General features: G+C 36.8%; 1 protein-coding gene across 1 annotated transcript in view; it reads right to left on the bottom strand.

Annotated features, from left to right (window-relative positions):
• Positions 1–22,010, bottom strand: part of LOC149299034 (serine/threonine-protein kinase 32C-like) — an 84,386-nt gene that overhangs the window by 32,958 nt on the left and 29,418 nt on the right. Inside the window, exon 2 of the mRNA XM_089486835.1 lies at positions 3,998–4,053. Coding sequence (XP_089342961.1) covers positions 3,998–4,053 — 56 coding nt within the window. The remainder of the gene's footprint in view (positions 1–3,997; positions 4,054–22,010) is intronic.

Below are 22,010 nucleotides of genomic sequence, written 5' to 3'. Positions count from 1 at the left end.
AGCTTGGAAATTTAAATCGGACGGACAGACTTTTTGGCAAAGATCATTCTACATCTTGAAGGATTTCTGTGATTTTTGTAAATTATTTTTAAGCAGTTATTATATACATAGTACAACATACAAAACATACCGTGGTAGATCCAGTTGTACTTAAGATACAGATGGATCATCGAGGGAGGCTAAAGAGGGTCTATATTTTATCAACTGCTTTAGCTGAATCATCCACTTGAGCAGTAAGATTATCCATTCCCATGGAATCTACTTGCTATGGTTTCTATGTTTTCAACTTAACTAACGGAATAAGGAGGAGGGAGGGGTATTTCACCTCTCTGGGCATTAAGACTATAAGTTTTTTCAGTCCTACTCAATTTATATAATAGGAAGGAAAGTAGCATAGAATATTATTTTAGATAAATAGGTTTTGTGACGGGAACGACCTTAAGCTCGACTGGGTACACCCGCCAGATGGGAGCGGTGTAAATCGCGGGGTGCCAATGAAGTGCTCAGGACTCTGAGCGACAGCAACAGAAACATCCCCAGGAATAGTCCACGCGGAGCCTGGCCAGAGTTCCATAGCCACGACTGGGTAAACCCAGGTCCTAAAGATAGGCACTGAGTGTTGTCCCTCACAAGCATATTGTAACCCCAAAAGAGTGACTTGGTGGGACACGTAGTAGTAATGCAGTTTCAATGGTCGGCTTGCATCTCAGCGGTTCACAGCTGCCGCACAGTTCCATGGATTTGCAGCTACGTCCTGGGCAGGTATATGGAGCATTTCCAGCCATGTAGAGCCCCCATAGCCGACTTGTTCATGGGAGTCTGGTTAGAGCAGACAGACAGGGATTGAGCACAGGGTGACTTAGACATAAGAGGGGCCTGGGCGGGCAGGCAGGCAAGGAGTCTCCCCAGGAATCTATCAGCGTCCCCCTCCCAAACTCAAATCTACCCCATGTGTCCTCAGCCTCAGGTGGTTACCGTGTATTTTACTTTGAAGGTAAGGGGGCGTTTTGCTGTTAATTTAAAAAACCTGGTACTGAGCTCTTCCATTTGAAAACAATGCAATGACACACTGTCCCCATTCCTTCCATGGCTCTGCCTCGGGTTACTCAGTTACCTATCTTATTATAAAGATACATCACCTGTAAATCTCCAGTATCATAAAATAAATATTAATTAGCTAAAGACCTTATTAAATCCTTAAAACTTGAAGAATAGCTTTTTTCCCACTTATTATAGTCTCAGTAAATTTCAAACAGCATCTACCCAGCTAAGAAGAATCATTGCATGGGCAGTTTTAGTTGCTTCTGGAGTAGTTAATTCTATTATAACCATACACAACATTTAATTATATTTGTTTTTTAATATGAACTACATATATGTAATTACTTGTCAAAAAGAGAATTGACATCATAGCCAGATAAATATTTGTGTTATTCTTAATCCGAGAGCTTCAAAATATTTGAATAGCATCCTGTCTAGATAACGTAACCGTAACGAAAAGTCTCAAAGTAACTTGTGACATTAGTTGGTGTAGTCATCCAATTAAAATTAGTTTGCTTAATGAAAACAGAAAAAATTGGAACACTAAGTACCGTAGCATCTGAAGCCCATTTCCATATACTGTGTAGGATTGTAGAAATCTTTTTTATTTGCACTTTTGGTTCATGATTCGCTTTCTCTGAAGGACACCAAACCCTAGATAGACAAGGATAATTAACATAAAAAATTACTCCCTCCTTACTGAGCATAAACCATCTTTCTTTTCAGAAGTAGAATAATCAAAACAATAAAAATGCTACTTTTGCTGAGGTTTGCAGAGTTCAGTGGCAGGATTGTGAGTATAGTTCATAACAGCACAGTAATGCTAGTATTTTTAATATCTTTTCTCCGTGAAGGATACAAAAACTGAATTTGAAGGACATGAGTTAATCTTGTGAGTCAATACACATTGTCCTTATTCTATGAAAGATCACAGCTCAAGTAATTGTATGACCAATTCCCTTTGGCTGGGTAAGCTAGTATTTTATACAGATATACTATATATATATACATATTCCGATGAGCCATAAGATTATGACCACCTGCTTAATATAGTGTAGGTCCCTCTTTTGCCAGCAAAACAGCCCTGACTTGTCGAGGCATGGACTCCACTAGACCTCTGAAGGTGTGTTGTGGTATCTGGCACCAACATGTTAGCAGCAGATCCTTAATGTCCTGTAAGTTGCAAGGTGGGGCCTCCATGGATGCATCCTGGTGCCATGTGTCAGACCAGGCCACCTTCTGCCATTACTCCATGGTCCAGTTCTTATGCTTATGTGCCCATTGTAGGCAGGGGACAGCATGGACACCCTGACTGGTCTGCAGCTACGCAGCCCCATACACAACAAACTGTGATGCACTGTGTGTTCTGACAGAACCAGCAGTAACTTTACAAGGAATTTGAGCTACAGTAGCTTGTCTGATTTCACCACACTAGCCAGCCTTTTCCGCCCATGTGCATCAATGAGCCTTGACCGTCCATTAACCTATGGCCGGTTCAGCGATTTTCCTTCCTTGGACCACTTTTGATAGGTACTGACCAATGCAGACCGGGAACACCCCACAAGAGCTGCAGTTTTGGAGTCTAGCCCTCACATTGTGGCCCTTGTTAAAGTACCTCATATCCTTACGCTTGCCCATTTTTCTAATACATCAACTTAATATAATACATGTTGCTATAGATTGTGTTAGTAACACATATTTTGTTGTTTTAAAGGTTGAACATTATGACTAGAAACTATACAATTAGGCCAAAACTCACTTCAAATGAATCACTGAATAAATTATAGGTTGAGTCTATTAACATTATGGGTTACATAAATATACCTTTAAACATGTAGGTGTCCCTGATGCCACCATTAAATATGCCAGCAACCCCGTACTTTTACACCCAGTAAGCATACAGTTAATACTCAATAATTTTTGTATTACAAAAGAAAATAGTTTTTTAGTAGAAAACTGATAATTTTCACCCTGGGCCAGCTGCAAACAGTTACGAACTCTGTCAACCATCACTGTGCTGACATATGTTTTTGTGTTTTCTTATATGTATTTCAATGTTTCGGTCGTTTCTGTTACTTGCATATCTTGTATTAGTCATATTATGGGGGTCCTTGTGATGTAATGTTATGTTGATTTGTGACACTGTTAATATTGATTTCCAAACTCATACAACACAGTCCTGATTATAAGAAACAAGTCTAAGTTTAGATGCATGTTTAAATAAAACCACAATTTAAGATTACTATAAACCTGATGTTACATAGAAACATAGAAGCTGACAGCAGATAGGAACGTTTCTGCCCATCTAGTTGGCCCATTTTTCCTCTGTAAAAACGTCATATCCTATTCAGTCCATGATTTTGTCTTGTATTCAACAAAGCATTATGCCTTTACATCTGCTGATACGCTCCATCTACAACCCTCTGAGTGAAGTACATGATGTCAAATCTTCTGAACCCTTATTTAGGATATTGTCATAAAATTATTTAAAAAATCAATAAATCTGTTAAAACTAAGTTTATATGGCAGCTACTGTGCCATACACTGTATAGATATCCAGGAATGGATTGAGGATTAAAATTAACTCTTTTCTCTAAGTCAGGCATGCCAACTAAGAATGTGCATTGAAGTAATTAGTAAGTACTTCAGTATATATTTATTAATTAAGCTACAGCTCTTGAGATACAACACATAGCCCCCCAGTATGGTCCAGTTTTCACACCACGGACTGTAAATGCATGGTGGTCTCCACATGCAAAGTCCCTGTTAGGTTGAACCAATGAGGACACTGATTTTCCAACTTTCTAACTTAAAAATGGGCAGTCTAAATGTGCCAAAGGACATTTTCTGTCTGCTTCTAGATTATGACAAATGTTCCTTATCATACAGGAATGTTAATTGTCAAAATATATGTGAAACTTAATCACAACCCCGAAGTTAGGAAGATAGTCCTTACCTTGCCAAAACTTCCCTTGCCAATTGCCCGGAGAATCTGAAAGTGATCCAGATTTACTAAAGGAGAAAAAAAATATTTTAATAATACAACTCATATAATTTAAAATGATTGTCACTGTATTTAACTGTAATTTACTAAGCAAAAAACAACTTGTTAACAATGTTAACATTATGATGTCTGCAACAGTATATTGTTGGTGCTATATAAATAAAATACAATAATGATAATAATAATAATAACTATGTACTATAGTTCAGTGAATTATATATAGCATTTATTGCCACCAGCATCATTCTAAAATGTATTAAGCATTTGTTCCTGGCAAGTTTTGAGAAGAAAAAAAGCATGAAGAGAATACAAGTGAACGTTTTTTGGACATTCTAGTATCATGATAGAGACGTTGCATCTTGCTGTTGTTTCAATGTAAAAATTTTGACTGAGACAAACCATTAAAAACAACTTCTACATACATAACAAGCTGAGATTCAATAGATTTTTATATGTTAATGTCTGATAGGAATGGACAAGCGCTACTGGGATACAGAAACCCATTTAACCATGTATTCATCTGATATCGTCCAGGGACTCTAGGGGTACTTTATATATTGCATTCCACTGGAAGGCATTTTAAATTGTTTTATAGCGCATAAAACAGTGGTTCCCAAGCTACCATCCTAAGAACTCAGATGCCTCATCATAAATGACATTTTCCCATTTGCAGTGTTGTTTTATTATTCAACTTGAAAAACGGATTCAAACTAGTACATGCAAAAAATGTACTTGAAGTACAAAAAAGGCTACGCACAATAATAAAAGAAAGAGAATAATGGTGTGATCACAAATCAAAAGCGTTCCTCTTGTTACCACCAGTTTGTTGCTTAGCTGGTACAGATCTGAACCTTGTAATGATACATTTGGTTGTTTTCTAAACCTCAGTATGCTACATATGTTTTTCCCTTCTGCACATTTCCCCGGCTTCTTTTGTATAGTGAATATTTTAACCAGACCAGATTGACACACAAAGCATTTAAAAAGCACTCACTTTCTCACCTCCCCAAATGTTTCCCTACCTACTCTGCTGACTACTTCCACTTCTGCTTTCACTTTCGCATTTTCTTGCTCTTTATCTTCTATTTTCTTTCCTTCATCGTTCCTCTTTTATCTTCTGTCTTCATCCATATCTCATAACCTGGTGGGTACTTCCGCCAAAATGGTGATGCTTCCAGTGATGCTCCCCCAGATCATCCAATCAGGGAAGTGGATGTCACTAGAAGCGACACAATTTTGCCCTAAGGTTAACTTCTACCAAAATGGTGTCCCTTTTGGTGACGTCACCTGAAGCACTGACATTTTGGTGGCACATACAACATGGTCTGTGGAGGTGTGGATGAGGATAGAAGATAAAAGAGAGACGATGAAAGAGAAAAGTTAAAGGAGAGAAGATGAAGAAAAAGAATGAGGGATGAGTAGCCATAGTTTTAATAAGCTTCAATTTAATAGGCAACTAACCTATGGATATTGAGCTACTACTGAGTAAATAATGACAAACTAAATGTACATTTGCAATATAAAATATTTTTAATGTATTCAAAAAGAAAATTTAAAAGGCTTGAGGAACTCTGCAATTTCCCAAGTGATCCCAAAAAGTAGTCACAAACAGAGTAACCTCAGAAAACCTAGACATTGGTGTATCTTCCAAGCTCTCCTTCAAGTACAAAAAGATCTGTTTACTTGAGTTTGGAGATTTTTGGAGGTTCAACTTCGAAGGTGCAGAAGAAAAGATATGCAGGCTCATCGGATATTGATGAACTTTAGCCTGTAACGCTTCCGCAGCTAAAGATTTCAAGAGGCTAACAGGGTGTTTAGCTTATCAACAATCAGACAATTATAGGTTGCATGATCTGCATGGTAAATTGTATAGTAGCTTACAGGAAAACTGAAAGGGTACATGCACATGTGTATAAGAGTTTGCTTGCACTCTTAAAATATCTGCCTTTCCATTACAAACAACAAAGGAAAAATAAAAAATGATGTTTATTTTGTTGATTGTCGTAGTCAGGCATTAGTAGAAAACTTCATTTTATCCACGCAGGAAATTACTTAGTAGGCTGCAATCAAAGCATTTCATGTTGCGCAGTGTATTTTAATTGACTAAATCAAAGTCATCTTGTGTATTACAGGCATGCTGTATGACTCATGTAGAGATGAGCTATTGTGTTACAGATGACATGGCATAAGTAACATCTGAAAGAAGACAAAACAGCCTTGAACACTAAAAAGAGAAAGAGGAAAAAAGGTCAACGCTGCAATCTTACAAATACCAACTATTTGGGAATGTAAATGACATGACACCAAAACAAAAAGCAACAAGACATCAAAAGAAGCTTGTTAATTTGTCCACCTCCCTTTCAATGACACTGCGACAATTTAACGTCATGGCAGGTGCAGTGAGTAATGATGCTGTGGGTGTTTCTCTTTCAATCAGCCCGGCCCTGACATTGGGTGATTACCGTAAAATGTTACATGGTTGACTGTAAAGTATGGCTATGCTAAACACTGTGAAACATACACATAAAATTAAACATTAGATTTAATCAATGGGAAACCTGCAGCATCTACATTAATTTATCAAAAAGATATTTATTTTTCAAAACATTTAATTGTTAGTGATATTTTAGTTAAAAGAGATGTTTTAAATCATAGGGAAGCTGATATTTATGGTAAAAATATGGCTATGGCATTAACCTAAAAACAAGGGTAAATATAACTCATGGAGGAACAATGACACAAATCCTGTGAACATGGACAGCTGACCTATAACCCCTTCACCTCTTTTCCCATGCTCATTTTGATTCGGTGTTAAAATCGATAATAATAAAAAAATTTCTTGCTTTTAACCTAACTCCTATCTAATACTGTCTCATTTTCTGCAAATTGTTACAGTGACCTATTCTTCTACCACACCACTAGACCTGGAGAGGTCTGATATATCCCTCACCAAAAATAATAACCTCCTCCTCAGTGATAAATCAAAAGGTTACTTTTTTTTACTCACCATCTTCCACCTCTCTACAGCCTTCAAAATTATTGGTCATCCCATTCTCCTGCACATCACTCTTCCTGCAGCTCAACATTTCCAAAACTGTTTTTGGTTGTCCCTCCATGTCCTCTATGCATAGTTCATGATGCATTGGCATTACATTGGACTCTGTTCTCTCCCTCACATTTAGTTCCTCACCCTCAAAATGATTCACACAAGGGACTACTAAAATAGTAATTATTTCCTTGTTCTAGCATGGATTATTGCAATTTCTTAGTAACTGTCTTCCCTCACTCATATTTTTCATCCCGTTGTTCTCTCCTGCCCCATTGTGCCAGCCCTTCCACTGGCTCCACATGCCTATCAGAATAATATATTTGCACGTATGTACACGCATGCCTATAAAGTGTTAATTTGCCAATGAAAACTTCTCTTGTTAATTAGTATCCTGATTGCACATTAGGAGCATTAGACTCGGGAATCATGAATCAGGAAACAATAACTAATTGCCATGGTTGATTGCTCTGATCTGCATTTGGATTACACATTTACCAATGTACTTTTTGTTCAAAGCTGGAACAAACAATCGTGTTATGGCAAATTACTCAAGGGAAACTGCATGTAACTCAGTTTGTATTTATTTATTTATTCACATTTAGCCAAACTACTTTTTATTGCTTTTGTTTTCTTCTCATGTTAAATTTAATTATGAAGCACACGCTTTTTCACAATTTAAGTATGTTAATAATAGATGATAGATAACTAATGTGTGCATTTTAATTGAGTAACACTTAAAACAGGTAATTATAAAATGTGCTGCATGTCACTATTTTATCTACCAGAATAATAAATAATTTGAAATGCATGCAAGTGAACATATCAAGCCAGAGTTTCCCAACGATCAACAATTGCGTAGAATTGGTTGAAATAGTCATATTTTCCCTTTGGGACTCAAATCCCTCAGTCCTTCTTTTCCTCCCCTGTTATCCCTTGTTTTCTGGAAGCTTAGATATTAAGTGCACATTAGTATATTATAGTGTTCTACAGCTACAAAACTCCAAATAACATGTATATAAGCCACAAATGTTAGAATAAATTCTTCTTTGATGTAAACAACCAATAATAGGTAGAAAATGCATAAAATTGTGATAAAATCCTGCCCCTGGACACACCTCTAGCCACACTGCCTAAAAGTTTGGTCATTGCAAATGTTGGGAGGTTGAAGCTTTCAATCAGTGGCAGGAAAGTGCTTCCATTAAAATCCATGGGATAACTTTACACATGCGTTTGACTTAATGGATCGCCTGCAGGGGATTTAGCTGGGGGAGGGGAGAGCCAAATGAGTTTGGGTGGGATTCAGCAGAATCCTCCAATGCATTTGAGAAATTGACATTAAAATTTAAAGGGACCATGCAGCTATTAAATGCATTAAGGTGCATATGATGGCTGGAATGTCCTTTAAGTGCGAGGACCAGCTGAAATTGTAAATGGTAGCTGACCTTAAGCAGTTCAAATAAGTGTAATTGTCGTATTGGAAAAGTACAAAAACATTTGTGAATTAGTGACAGGATTTGGGGTTTTTTTATTAAAATAAAAAGCATTTATTACATATTTTATGTGACCGACATTAGAATTAAATTGTCTTTGTATTGCTGCATTGGCTACTTAATATGAAACAATTCGAAAGAATAATCATACAATACAGTGCTCAATGTTCCCTTTGCTTTTGCTACATTATCAATGTTTCAGTATTCTTGACAGCCAGTTAACACATAAATTAGAGAGTTCAGGGAATTTCCATTAATAATTTATATGACTCACATCTGTCTTCTAGAATTTCTATCTATATAGCACAAACTTGCTAAAAAAATAACTAGACTAGTTGCTGTATTAACCATTTGAGCCCCAGAAGGCTAACACATAGGACACATAACACTTAAAGGTTGAAATGACAGAATTATAGGGAAAAAGACGAAATACTTAGAGATATGGAATCCATGGACAACCCATGCACAATCAAAAGAAAGACCCACTGAATAAGCTAACAACTACGTTTAGTAATACAATAAATCTAATGATACCTGTTTAATCAAAAACACAGCTGTATAATTGATGAAAGAATGGATGTATGGCATTTATTTCATTATTTAACTCGTTACAATATATACTTATCTGTTTAGAATTTAATTTATTAAGATAAAAGCAAGGGCAAATTACAGATAATTCGAGTTATAAACATAATATAATGACATAACAAATGCTAAGCAGCACTGGTTGGTTTATATTATATTATATTTGTCTGTTCGTCTTTATTGGTATGTGCTGCTGTATATGTTAGTATGATGTATGGAAAAATAAGGTAGACAGCTAACAAATCGATTGTTATGTTTATACATGTCTGTTTTTGTATGTTTTAAATGTACTTTTTTGATTATAAATAATAAAAAAAAATAAAAAATGACAGAATTAAAAATACTTGGAAAGGGGTGCATTATGTATGTATACCAGTATCCTAAAGTGGTAGTGCAATAAGTTCAGTTGTATGATATGTTATTTTTTATTTTTGGCTTTATTTTTTTATATGTGGTTTTTGGCCATTGATGCATCAAACAAAGCAATGACAAGGAATGCATAAGCGAGGCAGCCAAGGTAGATCTGTGGTTGCTGCACCACTCACAGAACAAGGGTATCATCGAAGCAAAAGATACAATACAAGGCAGTCAGAGAGAGAGATGAAAGATAAATTCAAATGGGGTATTTTCTTACCTTTACACATACTGTTCAAAATGTTATATTCAGCAATTTACTTAATATATATATATATTAATTTAGTATACTGGCAACGTAATAGTTTAATCTTTAATATATTTCACAAAAAATTGTTTAAGCGTACTGCCATATTGAAAGACTAGGGTATCTTTTATCCCAGGAGGAGATTCACCGATGTCAAGAGCTGCATTTATATCCTACAACCTGCTAAGCTCCTAGGACCAGAGAACGTAATACAGTGGAGTGGTACTATTTAAATAAAACTAATTTCTAAGGATTGGCCTATAATCTTGTGATTACGCAATAAACATTTAATCATCTGCTTCCCTGCCCTTGTACACCTCAACAGACATAAATATTGTGTAATATAATGTAATGAATTTTAATTATGTGAAAACAAATTTACTTGGTATGTGATGGTTAGGTGGAAGTTTCTGCTAATCAACTTAAATTGATAAACCATAAATTGACTGGCAGAATGAACTTTAATAGACATTGATTGGAAAAGCACTACACATTTCCATGGTTTTGCTCTTTTAAATACAGCAGTGTGTACTATATGGTGAGTGAATCAGCACATGGACTATGCAAGTGCAGATATATGTAGCCTTTTTGTTTATGACATGTACAGTCTGATACTTCCGAACCAGCAGTTATCTATCTGCACAGCTCAACAGGAGCCTCAGTTTAGCTATTTTTTCCCCTGGTCACTGTATGCTGACAATAAGCATCTTATCATAAAATATTAAAATGTTCTTTTCCGAACTAACTCAAGTTAGCATTTCTAACTTGAAGTAAGATATTTTTTTAATGGGTCATCATTTAAACATATCAGCATACTAGATTCGTATGTTCAAGATACCGAGCTTGGAAAAAATACTCCTTACGGGAGGGGGAAGGGGAGGAGCCACATTTAGTAAGGGAGGGCTAGACATGCACAGGGGTGGGGCTAGCTCCTCGCCCAAAAGGCGGTAAAGGGTTATAAGATCAAATTCTGGCATGATTCTTGGAGCCTTTGTTGCAAACCTGGAAGATTCCTTAGAATGCCAATAACTTAATGAGCAACACTTATTGCCTGTATGGGGCAATCACGTTAACTATTTGCCACATGGTTTGAGCGACTATCTCAATATCTGAGAACTTTATGGATTTTCTGCAGAGACTTCCTATAAATCAAATTGCAGTTTGAAGATCAGTGGAGTGTCAAAAGCAATGTTCCCCTATGAGTTCATGTTTTTAACTTCAGCCCTTCTTTAGTTTTTATGATACAAAGTAATCTGCTTACACACTACATGAAAAACATAATTATATTATTTAACAGAGATACAAACTAAAAGTCTTCTTGGTCTTTAATCACCTTGGATGTATGCAAATAGCTTTCACAGAGTGAATAGTGTGTATTCAATTTGTATTATTTCCTCTTTGATGATACAGTACTGCTCTAGAATCTCTAATAGTAAATGACTGAATGAGATAACTACCTCTTTCATGTCTCAATTGAAAGAAATGGATGGTGAGAGGCTTGAAAGAAACGCTTTTAGTTAAAGGGTTTATACAGAGACAAAAAGAGTTTATTCTCGTTTTTAAAAAATAGTCAGATGCAACATCTACAGGCTCAGTAATTCAGCATTTTCAACTTTTATAATTATGAAGCTGGATTATGAAGGTCCTTGCTGCACTAATAACCAATTCACCAGCCATTACTGGTATTAATGAGTCTTTCACACTGCATATACTAAACCCACTGTGATATCAGGTTCCACACTACATTCCGTGTAGATCTACCCGGACCACCAACTATGGCCCTTTTGAAAGAGAAGGTATAATCTACTCTCCCTAGATATAAAATATGAATTATGGGTCCACAACTTACATTATACTATTTATGAAAACATTCCATGATCCTCTTTGAGTGACTAATCTAAACTTTCCCACAGCCTCCTCTATATCTTCATTGCGGAGATAGTCTCACTCGTGGTTGTCCACTGGAAGGAGAGTCCTCTACTGGCTGCATAATGAGGCAATCAAGAATATGATTCCTTAGTACTCTGCAGTTTGCCAGGTCATAATGGTGCCAAGGGTGGATATATCTTCAGGAAACATGGATAATGTAAATTGGTACTGTAGGACAAAACACAGCCTTACATTTAATGGAAACTGATTGCACAAACATTAAAAACACCACAAAGGTGCAGTCACCATCCAGGTACTGATAAGATAAACAATCCCACCAAAAGTAAAGCAGTTCAAGATACAGCATGTAGGATGTTGGGTCCAACAACCAAAGTCAATGTGTTTTGTCTACCTTAATTCTGGACTTCCTCTGGTATATTAAATAATATTTTTCACTGACCACACCACCATCATTTATTTCCATTTAGCTTAATATCCAGGGCATGGTGTCTCCACAGTATTCTTCCTTCACCTGGGTCTTTCTCTGAGTGCAGAATGCCTAGGACACCTGTGGTCAAAGACTGATGGCTGCTGCACCCCTTACAATTGCTACAGTCACACTACTATAATGAATACTGCTATTCCACACCAGAAGAACAATTCTTAGAACTATTGTTAAAAATGTGATATTTAGCCATGCTTATGCAATTGTTCACCACTGTGTTATAAGTGACATACTTTTGTTTTCTCTTCGCTGATCACCTCTGTTCTATAGGGTGATGTTTTTGCTAATTTCAGCTAAGCGTACATAAACATAGCCAATGTCTGTATTGCTGAGTGAAAGTCACCCAGTTAAGGTAAAAAGTGTCTTCACTTGAACAAAAAAAAATAGGAAATAAATGACAAAAGCTGAACGAGGCATGCAGGAGATACATTTAAACAACTCTGTTTTTTTCTCTTAAAAATACTTTTCTAAAACATTAATTCTACTCTCTAGCATGTTATGCAAATAACCCTTAGTAGATCTGTATTTAAAAAAAAAATTCTGATGAAGATTAAGTTGCATCAAACCACAGCAAAACTTTTTAAACATTTTTAATGTTCTATGGAAACATCCTATCAGTATTTGCTTTTGTGTCAGACGACAATTAGGTGTGCAGGGCAAAATTATGAATAAGGCAAAATTATACAAGATTAAAGAATGATTTCTGTAGGTAGGGTGTGGACATTCAGCAGTACTGGGAATCACATTTCTAATGCTGCACTTAGGTACAACAATCTTAAGCAGAGCCGGTGGAACAGCATCTTTAAATTTTGTGCAACACTAAGTGCCAAAAAAGTATGGTGTCCTGACAAAGGTAATCAGGATTTGACTTTCTTATTTTTAATGTGGCATTTAACATGGAGGTTGTTTAAGATGCATATACTTAACCTATTGTATCAGAAATCTGACAAAACTAGAAAAAAATACATACATATAGTATATATTTAAACAGACTCATTTGGTTCTTAAACTAAGTTTTCTCACTGCTTTGGCCATTATATTTATTTACTTGGATATCTATTTTCTACAGGTTAATTTTAGACATAAAAACAACACTCTTACAAGAACTGTGTTTTTTCCGCAAATACTCCAAAAGCAGATCATAGTGTTCGCAAAGGTAGTATTGATTGGCTGATGATTCTATAAATAACAAGCACCTTAATGAAATGATCAATATCAACGGTTTCTTGTCTAGTCAGTTAATAGACAGGCGTGTTATCATTTGAAGGCACCCAGGACATGTTTTGAATACGTAAGAGTAAAGGGCTAGATGCTATTATAGGTAGAAAACAGCCTCTTTAACCATGAAATTACTACTCTGGGTTGCACTGCATTTCTGGGCTTCTCTTTCATTGCTGTAAGGTTTAAAGTTTTAGTATATGAATGTATGAAAATGTAAAACTGCAGGAGTTACTCACTAGAATTATTCAAATGCAAAATACAAGAGTAATAAAGCATCATACCTACCAATTCTCCTATCCTGGAGGGACAGGACCTCATCAGTACCCAAGTCCCTCTTTCCTTCCTTGATTTCCCTGTTCAAGGAACAGCCCAAATAGCCACACTAGTATCATGAAAGGTTGTCTACAAATCACCCAAAATTCCCCTTTGTGAATTCCTAGCTCATTTACATAAAAAGCTATCAATATGCTGCTTAGTCGAATAAAAAGTCTTCGTAAATTTTATAAGTCTCTGCAACTACAACACCCCATAACTAATGTCCTTTTTGAAACGTTTCTTTCTTAAAAAGAAATCACGACTTATCTTCATAATCTGCACATTCAACGTATTTTATGAAAAACCATATTACCATAGTAAGCTCGGTGAATGAATCCAGTATTGTAGAGTTACACGACACACATGGAGATACATTTCTGCCACTGTAGAGATGTATTCCCCCTAATGGCTTTCTCAGGCATTGGCCCAGCAGATGCCCTATGCCAGGGGTGTCCAACCTGCGGCCCTCCAGCTGCTGCAGGACTACATCTCCCATAATGCTCTTTCAGCTAAATGGCTGGCAGAGGAGTATGGGAGATGTAGTCCTGCAGCAGCTGGAGGGCTGCAGGTTGGACACCCTTGCCCTATGCATATACAGTAGCTGACAACTAGGGAATGTGGTGGAGCCAAATACAATGTATTTTTTGCACTGAAATGTTATGTGGTATTAAGGAAATGGCACGTAATTAAAAGAGGTTTATTTACTTAACCAGGAGTTTACGGATGGAAAGATTTCATCTCACTCTACATTTCATGAGAAACCAAGCAAGAGGTCCATGCTAGCCTTGTTTAATGGATAGTTAAATGAGATTTTCATATACTTTCTGAAAATCATCAATTATGTATTATACTGGGCACATTTAGTCTTTATTGCCAGGGGTAGACTTTTCATAAGAAATGTGTGCATATATATTTCACGTGTCAGATAGAATTTATTCAGGAATGTTGTATTTTTAAAACATATTAATATACTGGTGTAAAGCCATATTGCTGCTCTGGTAAGGATAAATAATACCTATAGAACTAGTCATATCATGTTTAGATTATTAGGAGATATATATATATATATATAGATCCTAATGGCTTCTCTCCTCAGTTTCCAGTCAACTTTGATCTTCAGAATGATTTCCAATCTAAACCAGTTCACTGTGAGATACTGAAGCAGTCCTGTTGCTATGGTAACTCTAGGTAATTGTGAATAACCTACAAGCCACTGAGCTCTACAACATATTGCAGCTACTGACGTCAGACCGCACGATATAGAGGCTAATGACAAAAGATGAATTTGCATTTATCAATAGTCCTACTCTAAAGCATGTGACCGGCTCTTGTTTACTAACCTGGCAAGCATTCAAGGCATCTGCTGATCGATTTTCAGTATATAGATATATGAAACTCTTTCATCCGGAAAAAGCAGTAATGCTCTTATATATAATTAAACTTAAATAATATATCTAAATAGATGTACTTATGCTATTAGGTAAGCATTTATAAAAGAACATATAATTAAATATACTAAAAAGATGATTAAAAGATTCAAAATGCACATTGTCATAGGGATGTGCACAGCAGGGGCATATCTAGAGTATTTGGCACTCAAGGCGGATCCTATATTTGACACCCCCACACTTTAAAATGTAAAAACACCCACACTCTCACACTCTCATTCTTAATCACTCTCTCACACTCGTATCATTCTCTCATACTCTCTCTCTCAATGTCTCCCTACCTTCCCTGCACACCGCTTCTGTGCCCCTGTCTCCGATGCCATGGCTCCACTTCTTCTCTTGCCTCCTCTTCTTCTGTCTTCTTTCTTCACCGGCTTCTCCGTGTGTCTTCTTTCTTTGTCTTCTTCTCTGTGAACTAGGCCTCTCAGATTACTTAGGTGGAGCTTCTGGGCATATCCACTAACTCGATTGGAGGAACATAGGTGAGGCTGTATCCATGGCCTCTCTTTTTTGCAGATGTACTCTGAGAGGCCAGAATAATGAAGACAAATTCACGGAATAAGAGAAGCATCTGCATTATTCTGGCCACTGAAACATTTCCGCAAAAGGACTCTCCCCGGTTACTCACTGAAAGAGGATTTTGCCGAATTGCCCCAGAAGGTCTGGTTTAGGGAAGAAAGAAAACAAAAGAAAGAAGAAGAAGCAGAGCTGTGAGGAAGGACACAGAAGCAGGAGAGATTGAGAGAGGGAATTTCCCTGAGACTTGGGACCTTTTTTGAGTGGCACCAGAGGTGGACCCCCCCCCATCACTGGTGCATGAGCAGAAAAAAATATTGAAATGTGTCCTGTTTAACATTTCTTGCCCTTGAATGTATATACACTGAAAAGAAACATACAATAGTTCCATTAATTTATTTTAACTTATTTTCCATTGTGGAAGACGTAGTCTAGTACAGGTAGGTTAACGAATAATTGGTATTAGAGGGTTGATACAATTGAAATTGGTACAGATCTAAAGCTTCTATTAATATAAATTGCTTGGATCGAGAGGGGCTTCGTAAAACAGGAATTACGCTAATCTTATTAAGCATTTGGATAACACTTAATAGAAGTACTACCTAAGCGTTTGTTTAGATGGGGCAAAGGTAATCTAATATATTTTTAACCATATGTTTCTGCATAATAGTACATCTAAAGATGTCCCAAAAGTTTTTAGGACTCTGCATATTTTTCTGTGTTGGTGCTATAAAAGGTATCACATTCGACTAAAAACTCCATCTTATATCTATATCTATTGTGCATAATTTTAACAACAAGAGTTGGTTTTTTTTAAGCATTGTTGCCTTGAAATACATTGCACTATGTTTGAAATATTTTATATTTTTTCAGGGTAAGCCTTTGTTCTTGTTCGGAATGATCTCCTCATCTTGCTTTTAGTCTTACATATTATAGTTATTATACTTTTTTTCCACTATCTACTGCATGACTCATCAATTCAAGAGAACAAAAAACCCTTGTTCACTTCTATAGCAACCAGGGATGATATTTGAGAAAACTTCTCATCCCCATGTGCATTACCAGTGCAATATTTCACTAACCCTTTCATGTTCTGAGGATGTATGGGAAGAGATAAAGCAAGCCCACCAAATCAATTTGTGTGGTAGTCAGTTAACTAAAAAACTATGATTATTTATCGTATATATATATATATATATATATATATATATATATATATATAATTGTGCCAAACAATCAATACTTCAAAGTAACTTTTTCCACATGCTCTTAGAAAACTGCACATACGCATCTTTTCTCCGATCTCCAGATATTCTTCTAATCCCTCTTTGTCGAGTCTATGACTTGCTCCTCTCTTTTATTATGATTAGCTTCCACCACTCACATATGAAAAACTGCTCCCTATTATCATCAGCTCCCGTCACACACACACATGTACTTTCTCCTGAGCTCCACATATCCTATGGAACTCCTTATCTCTTCCTATCAGATAATCCCCAATGGTCTCCCATTGGAAACACTGTTACCTATTCACTCAGTACTGAAAACATATATTTCAGAAAGAGACCAACTGTATCCCCTAGCCTCAATATTTCCACTGGATGCTGTTTTACATTTACATGTTTTACAATAGAATGTAAGCTCTGTAAAACAGTGACGTCCACACATTCTGTACCATCATGTCTTATTTTTATCTATCTTAATGTAACTTTGTAATTTACCTGCTAGTAACAGTACCCAAAAAATTATTTGAAGGGATTGAGTTTTTGGGAGGGCACTTGTAACCTCACAATCCCTGTATGGGTTCAGAACAGGCACAAACCACACAATTGTAAAGAATTTAGTGATAAATAAGAAACAAATGAAAACACATAGTTATTAATATCACTGTGGCCCATGACACCATTTAATGGGTTGGGACCAACTAGGAGGGCACCGGTATTGTCCAAAAAAATTATCCTTAGTATGAAATTAACCATTCTCAAGTTGACTTAAATACATCACTGGACACAAAGTTCTTTAACTCACTTTCACAGTATATAATTAACCTTCATTCCATAAAAGCTCCACTGGGGAGACTGTGGGTCACCTTCATATTCTACATATATCCAATTTATACTGTAGCTTTACTTTCCTCCTGTGTGTCAGCGGGAGCATACCTACTAATAACCCCATGGTTTAGAGTATCCCTCCCTTCACATGGGTTGCAGGGCCCTGCTAATTGACATCCTTTTGCAGGAATAGGGGGACCCACATGGCCACCTGCCCAGTGTTTCCCATGGGTTAAAGAACTCAACCCTTTATGTTGGTAGTGTCTAATTAAAACCAGAACAGAGGGCAACACTAGCTATACAGGAGGCATTGTTCATATTTGCTATGGCCCATTGACTGTGAATTAAGTATTGTTATTTAATTTAATTCATATGCCTGGGTTATTCTTGAGCCATCTTGGCCATTATGAATTATGCAAACTATGGTTTTACTGTATAACATTCAGGATGGAGTCAGAAGCATATTTGCTTTATACATTTTTAATATGTAAATATTAAATTCAAAGTACAGATTTCAAGGTCTTACGGTTCTAGTAATGAAAAAGTTAACAAATATCTAGTCTTTACTTGCAAGATGATACTTGGATGACCTTGTGGTACATTCTATGTATCACCATTTATCACCATGCTAAGATAGGACATCTCAATTGCACTAATACAAAGAATCTATACAGACAACGGGTAATACATCCTTATTTAAAATGCACTCCCTCGTCCAGATTAATCTATTCAACAGAGAGATTTCCTTTCTTGATAAAAAAAAGGAAAGGACAATAAGTCCTACATTTAAATATTAAAATCTCCACAGTCCTCATAAAGTAGAGAATAGTATGTCAAACTAAGACACAACAGCTCAGGTAATTAAGCCACCAATGTCAGTATGTCTCATTAGTGATACCTGGACAATACATTTTGACATACCTCATATCCATACCTTAGGCTCCGGGCTGCCCTGAGCCTCACCTTGCAGGATGCTGCCAGGACTACTCGCTGACATCAGTGGGTGGTCCCGTTGACCTTAAGAGCGACCCCTCTGATGTTGGTAGACGTTCCCGTTGACATTGCGGAAAACACCCCCATTTAATGGGGAAATGGGCAGGAAGTGGGCATGTCAGGACCCTACTCCCATGACCTGGAGAATTTGGGTGTCAACCTGGAGAGCTGGCAAAGTTGCGCTTCTCCCGGAGTCTTTGGGTGACACCTGGCAAGTTCCCAGGTATTCTCATACCTTATATGTTATTCATACCTGTCCCTCTTTCTTCCCCTTATGTCTATCTCTCCTGAGAGCTCAAAATGCTTGTTGTGTATGAGTGTTTCATAGCACACTACAGCCTTAATAATGTGTATATACACAGCAGAAAAAGTATTTAAAAAGTCAACCGTCTAAATTAAATATGTTATATTGTGTAATTGTCTAGGTGTGCTAGTTAGCCTGCATGGTCAGTGATACCCAAAATTAGCTTCAGTTACAATGTATTTAAAATAGAATTCAGAAAAAACACAAGGGGAACAAGGAAACAAAATAGCCAAAGATAACAACACTTGCCTCAGATCATAAACATTTATGCACAGCTTCAATATAGCCATTGCATATACAAAGTTCATGTTCATCCATTAAATCTAGATCAATTACCTTTCAGCCATAATTACCCTTCTACTCTTTAAAGTAAACATCAAAGTTTTATCAAAGAAGCTGCATCTATATTTCTCTGACATGTCTCTTTGAAATCCTTCTGATAAAGAGCTGTGTGATATTTTATAGGTTCCAAAAGAATATAATATTAACAAACAACACATATACTTCTGATAATTATCTCAAATTATCCTCCTCAATAGCGTACAGAATCTGAACATTAGTACAGCTAGAGAAGAAACTGATTACAAAGCAACTTTAAGTACTCGGGGAGATGGAGGGACTGGAAATTTTAGCCTGAAAATCTCCCTTCTGAATGTACTTGATATTTTACAGCACCTGTACAACATACAACCCCCTAATCTCCAAAGAAAATCTTTGATAAGAGCACAGAAGGACCCAGTAATTATGTCAATGTTCCATTTAGGTCATTTTACTTTAGGCACTCTGGACTACAGTATATGAAAAATTATAGGCACAATAAATTCCACAGGGAACTGGTAGAAGCCCCAAATCCTAAAATCATTTAGCTGTCCTGTGCTCACATTTCTAGATGAAGCTTCCGCCAAAAAGCTGCAATTTATTAAACACTGCGAATAGTTTGTGAGGTTACTCTGTCCTATATCAAATGCATATATATATATATATATATATATACACTGATCAGCCATAACATTATGACCACTGACAGTAGGTTGTCTTAAAAACAGGAAAAATGGACATGTGTAAGGATCTGAGCAACTTTGACAAGGGTCAAATTGTGATAGCTAGGTGACTGGGTCAGAGCATTTCCAAAATGGCAGCTCTTGTGGGGTGTTCCGTGTGGTCAAATCCAACAGACGAGCTACTGTAGCTCAAATTGCTGAAAAAGTTAATGCTGGTTCTGGTAGAAAGGTGTCAGAACACACAGTGCATCATAGTTTGCTGCGTATGGGGCTGCATAGCAATGGAACAATGGATAAAGGTGGCCTGGTCTTGGGGCCAGATAGCACAGCACACCTACAGAGGTCTGGTGGAATCAATGCCTCAACAGTTCAGGGCTGTTTTGGCAGCACAAGGGGGACCTACACAATATTAGGCAGGTGGTCAAAATGTTATGGATGATCTGTGTATTTGAGAAGCAAATCAAGTAAACAAAATGTTAGCCCTGTCCAACTCTGCCCATCCAGTTTGACCCAATATTAATGTTCATTCCACTAATGCACCACCCTCCATGCTTTTTAAAATGCATATATACAACCAATTTCCTTTTGTTTATGCTGTCCACAGCATTCACCTATTTTCATTGGCTATTTACCTGTTGGCACAAGAGACAAAAATCTGTCCCGGTATTTATTGCAGTCAAAGTTATTCAAGCCTCAAGTGGTAGTGCTTGCAATGTAAGGTACATTATTATAGTCTTCAATTTCAATGACTGCATTAAGTGCCCAGAAAGTGGCAGCAAAAACAAGGTCCAAATTAGCCTTCATAAATGGGAAAGGCTAAATGGACAAGACAAACTAATAATGCCCATGGTTACAAGAAACAACAAAAAATATCTAAAAATATCAAAACAGCTGTACATAGGTGGAACACTCATGGTGGTTCCAACCCTATGCTATGTTCAAAAGCTGTTTCTAAAACAGCGGGTATATTCAAATGAGGGAACCATATAACCATAGATAAGGAATCTAAAAGAGACATACATTGTATATGTCTTAAATATGCCCATATTGATATAAGTGTATTTTATTTTGCACGCTGTGGAGTGGCTTTTGCCGCTTCTTCTCTTGCATCTTCTTGTTCTTATGTCTTCTGTCTTTGTCCCCTGCTCTTCATGTCTTCTTTCTTCATCTGCTTCTTCTCTTGCATTTTCTTGTGTTTTTGTCTTTTTTCTTTGTGCACTATTCCCCGTCTTTCTTCGCTGGTGCTTCGTGGACATGGCCACCCCCATAACTTTGTTGAAGTGAACAGAGATGCCAAAATAATGCAGATTGATTAGTGGAGAAAGAGAAGTGCAGAAATGCTTATCTTTCTCAGAGAAACTATCTTTGTTATTCTAGCCTCCCAATGAACTCCTGCAAAAGAGTGAAATCTCTGGCACATCCCCTTCACCGTTTCTCCAGTCAGGGGAGAGGGTATGCCTGGAAGCTCCGCCATTTAATGAAGAATAATGAAGAAATGAAGAAAGAATACACGAGGAACAACAGAAGAAGAAAGATGACAGAAGAACAAAAACATGCAAGAGAAAAAGCTGGCAAAGAGACGGACATGGAAGCAGTCAATGGAGAAGGAAGGGAGGTATTCAGAGAGAGCATGGGAGAGAGTGAATGAGAGCGTGAAAGAACATAGATAAGAGTGTGAGAGTAAAAAAATCTTTGAAATTGAAACAAAAATTCAGACCTTTTTCCTTCTTCTGTGTCAGAGATTTGTACGAATTGCCAAAATTACCAAAAATTTTAAAATTCTAATTTGTATGATTCCGAATGCACAAGTCTAAAAAGCACACAGAATTGTTGGCAAAATGTATTAGGGAATATATTTTCTTTGTTCAGTTGCATTGCATTGGCTTCAAACAAATGCTCTAAAAAGCACTGCTTCACTGCTGCGAGACCTTTGTAAACAAATCAAAAAACTAAAGAA

Source organism: Sceloporus occidentalis, unplaced genomic scaffold (assembly GCF_023333645.1).
Source record: "Sceloporus occidentalis isolate IW3139 unplaced genomic scaffold, rSceOcc1.0.p SCAF_30, whole genome shotgun sequence".
NCBI lineage: Eukaryota > Metazoa > Chordata > Lepidosauria > Squamata > Phrynosomatidae > Sceloporus > Sceloporus occidentalis.
The sequence above is the reverse complement of the archived record's forward strand: the minus strand, read 5'-3'. Positions and strand labels throughout refer to the sequence as shown.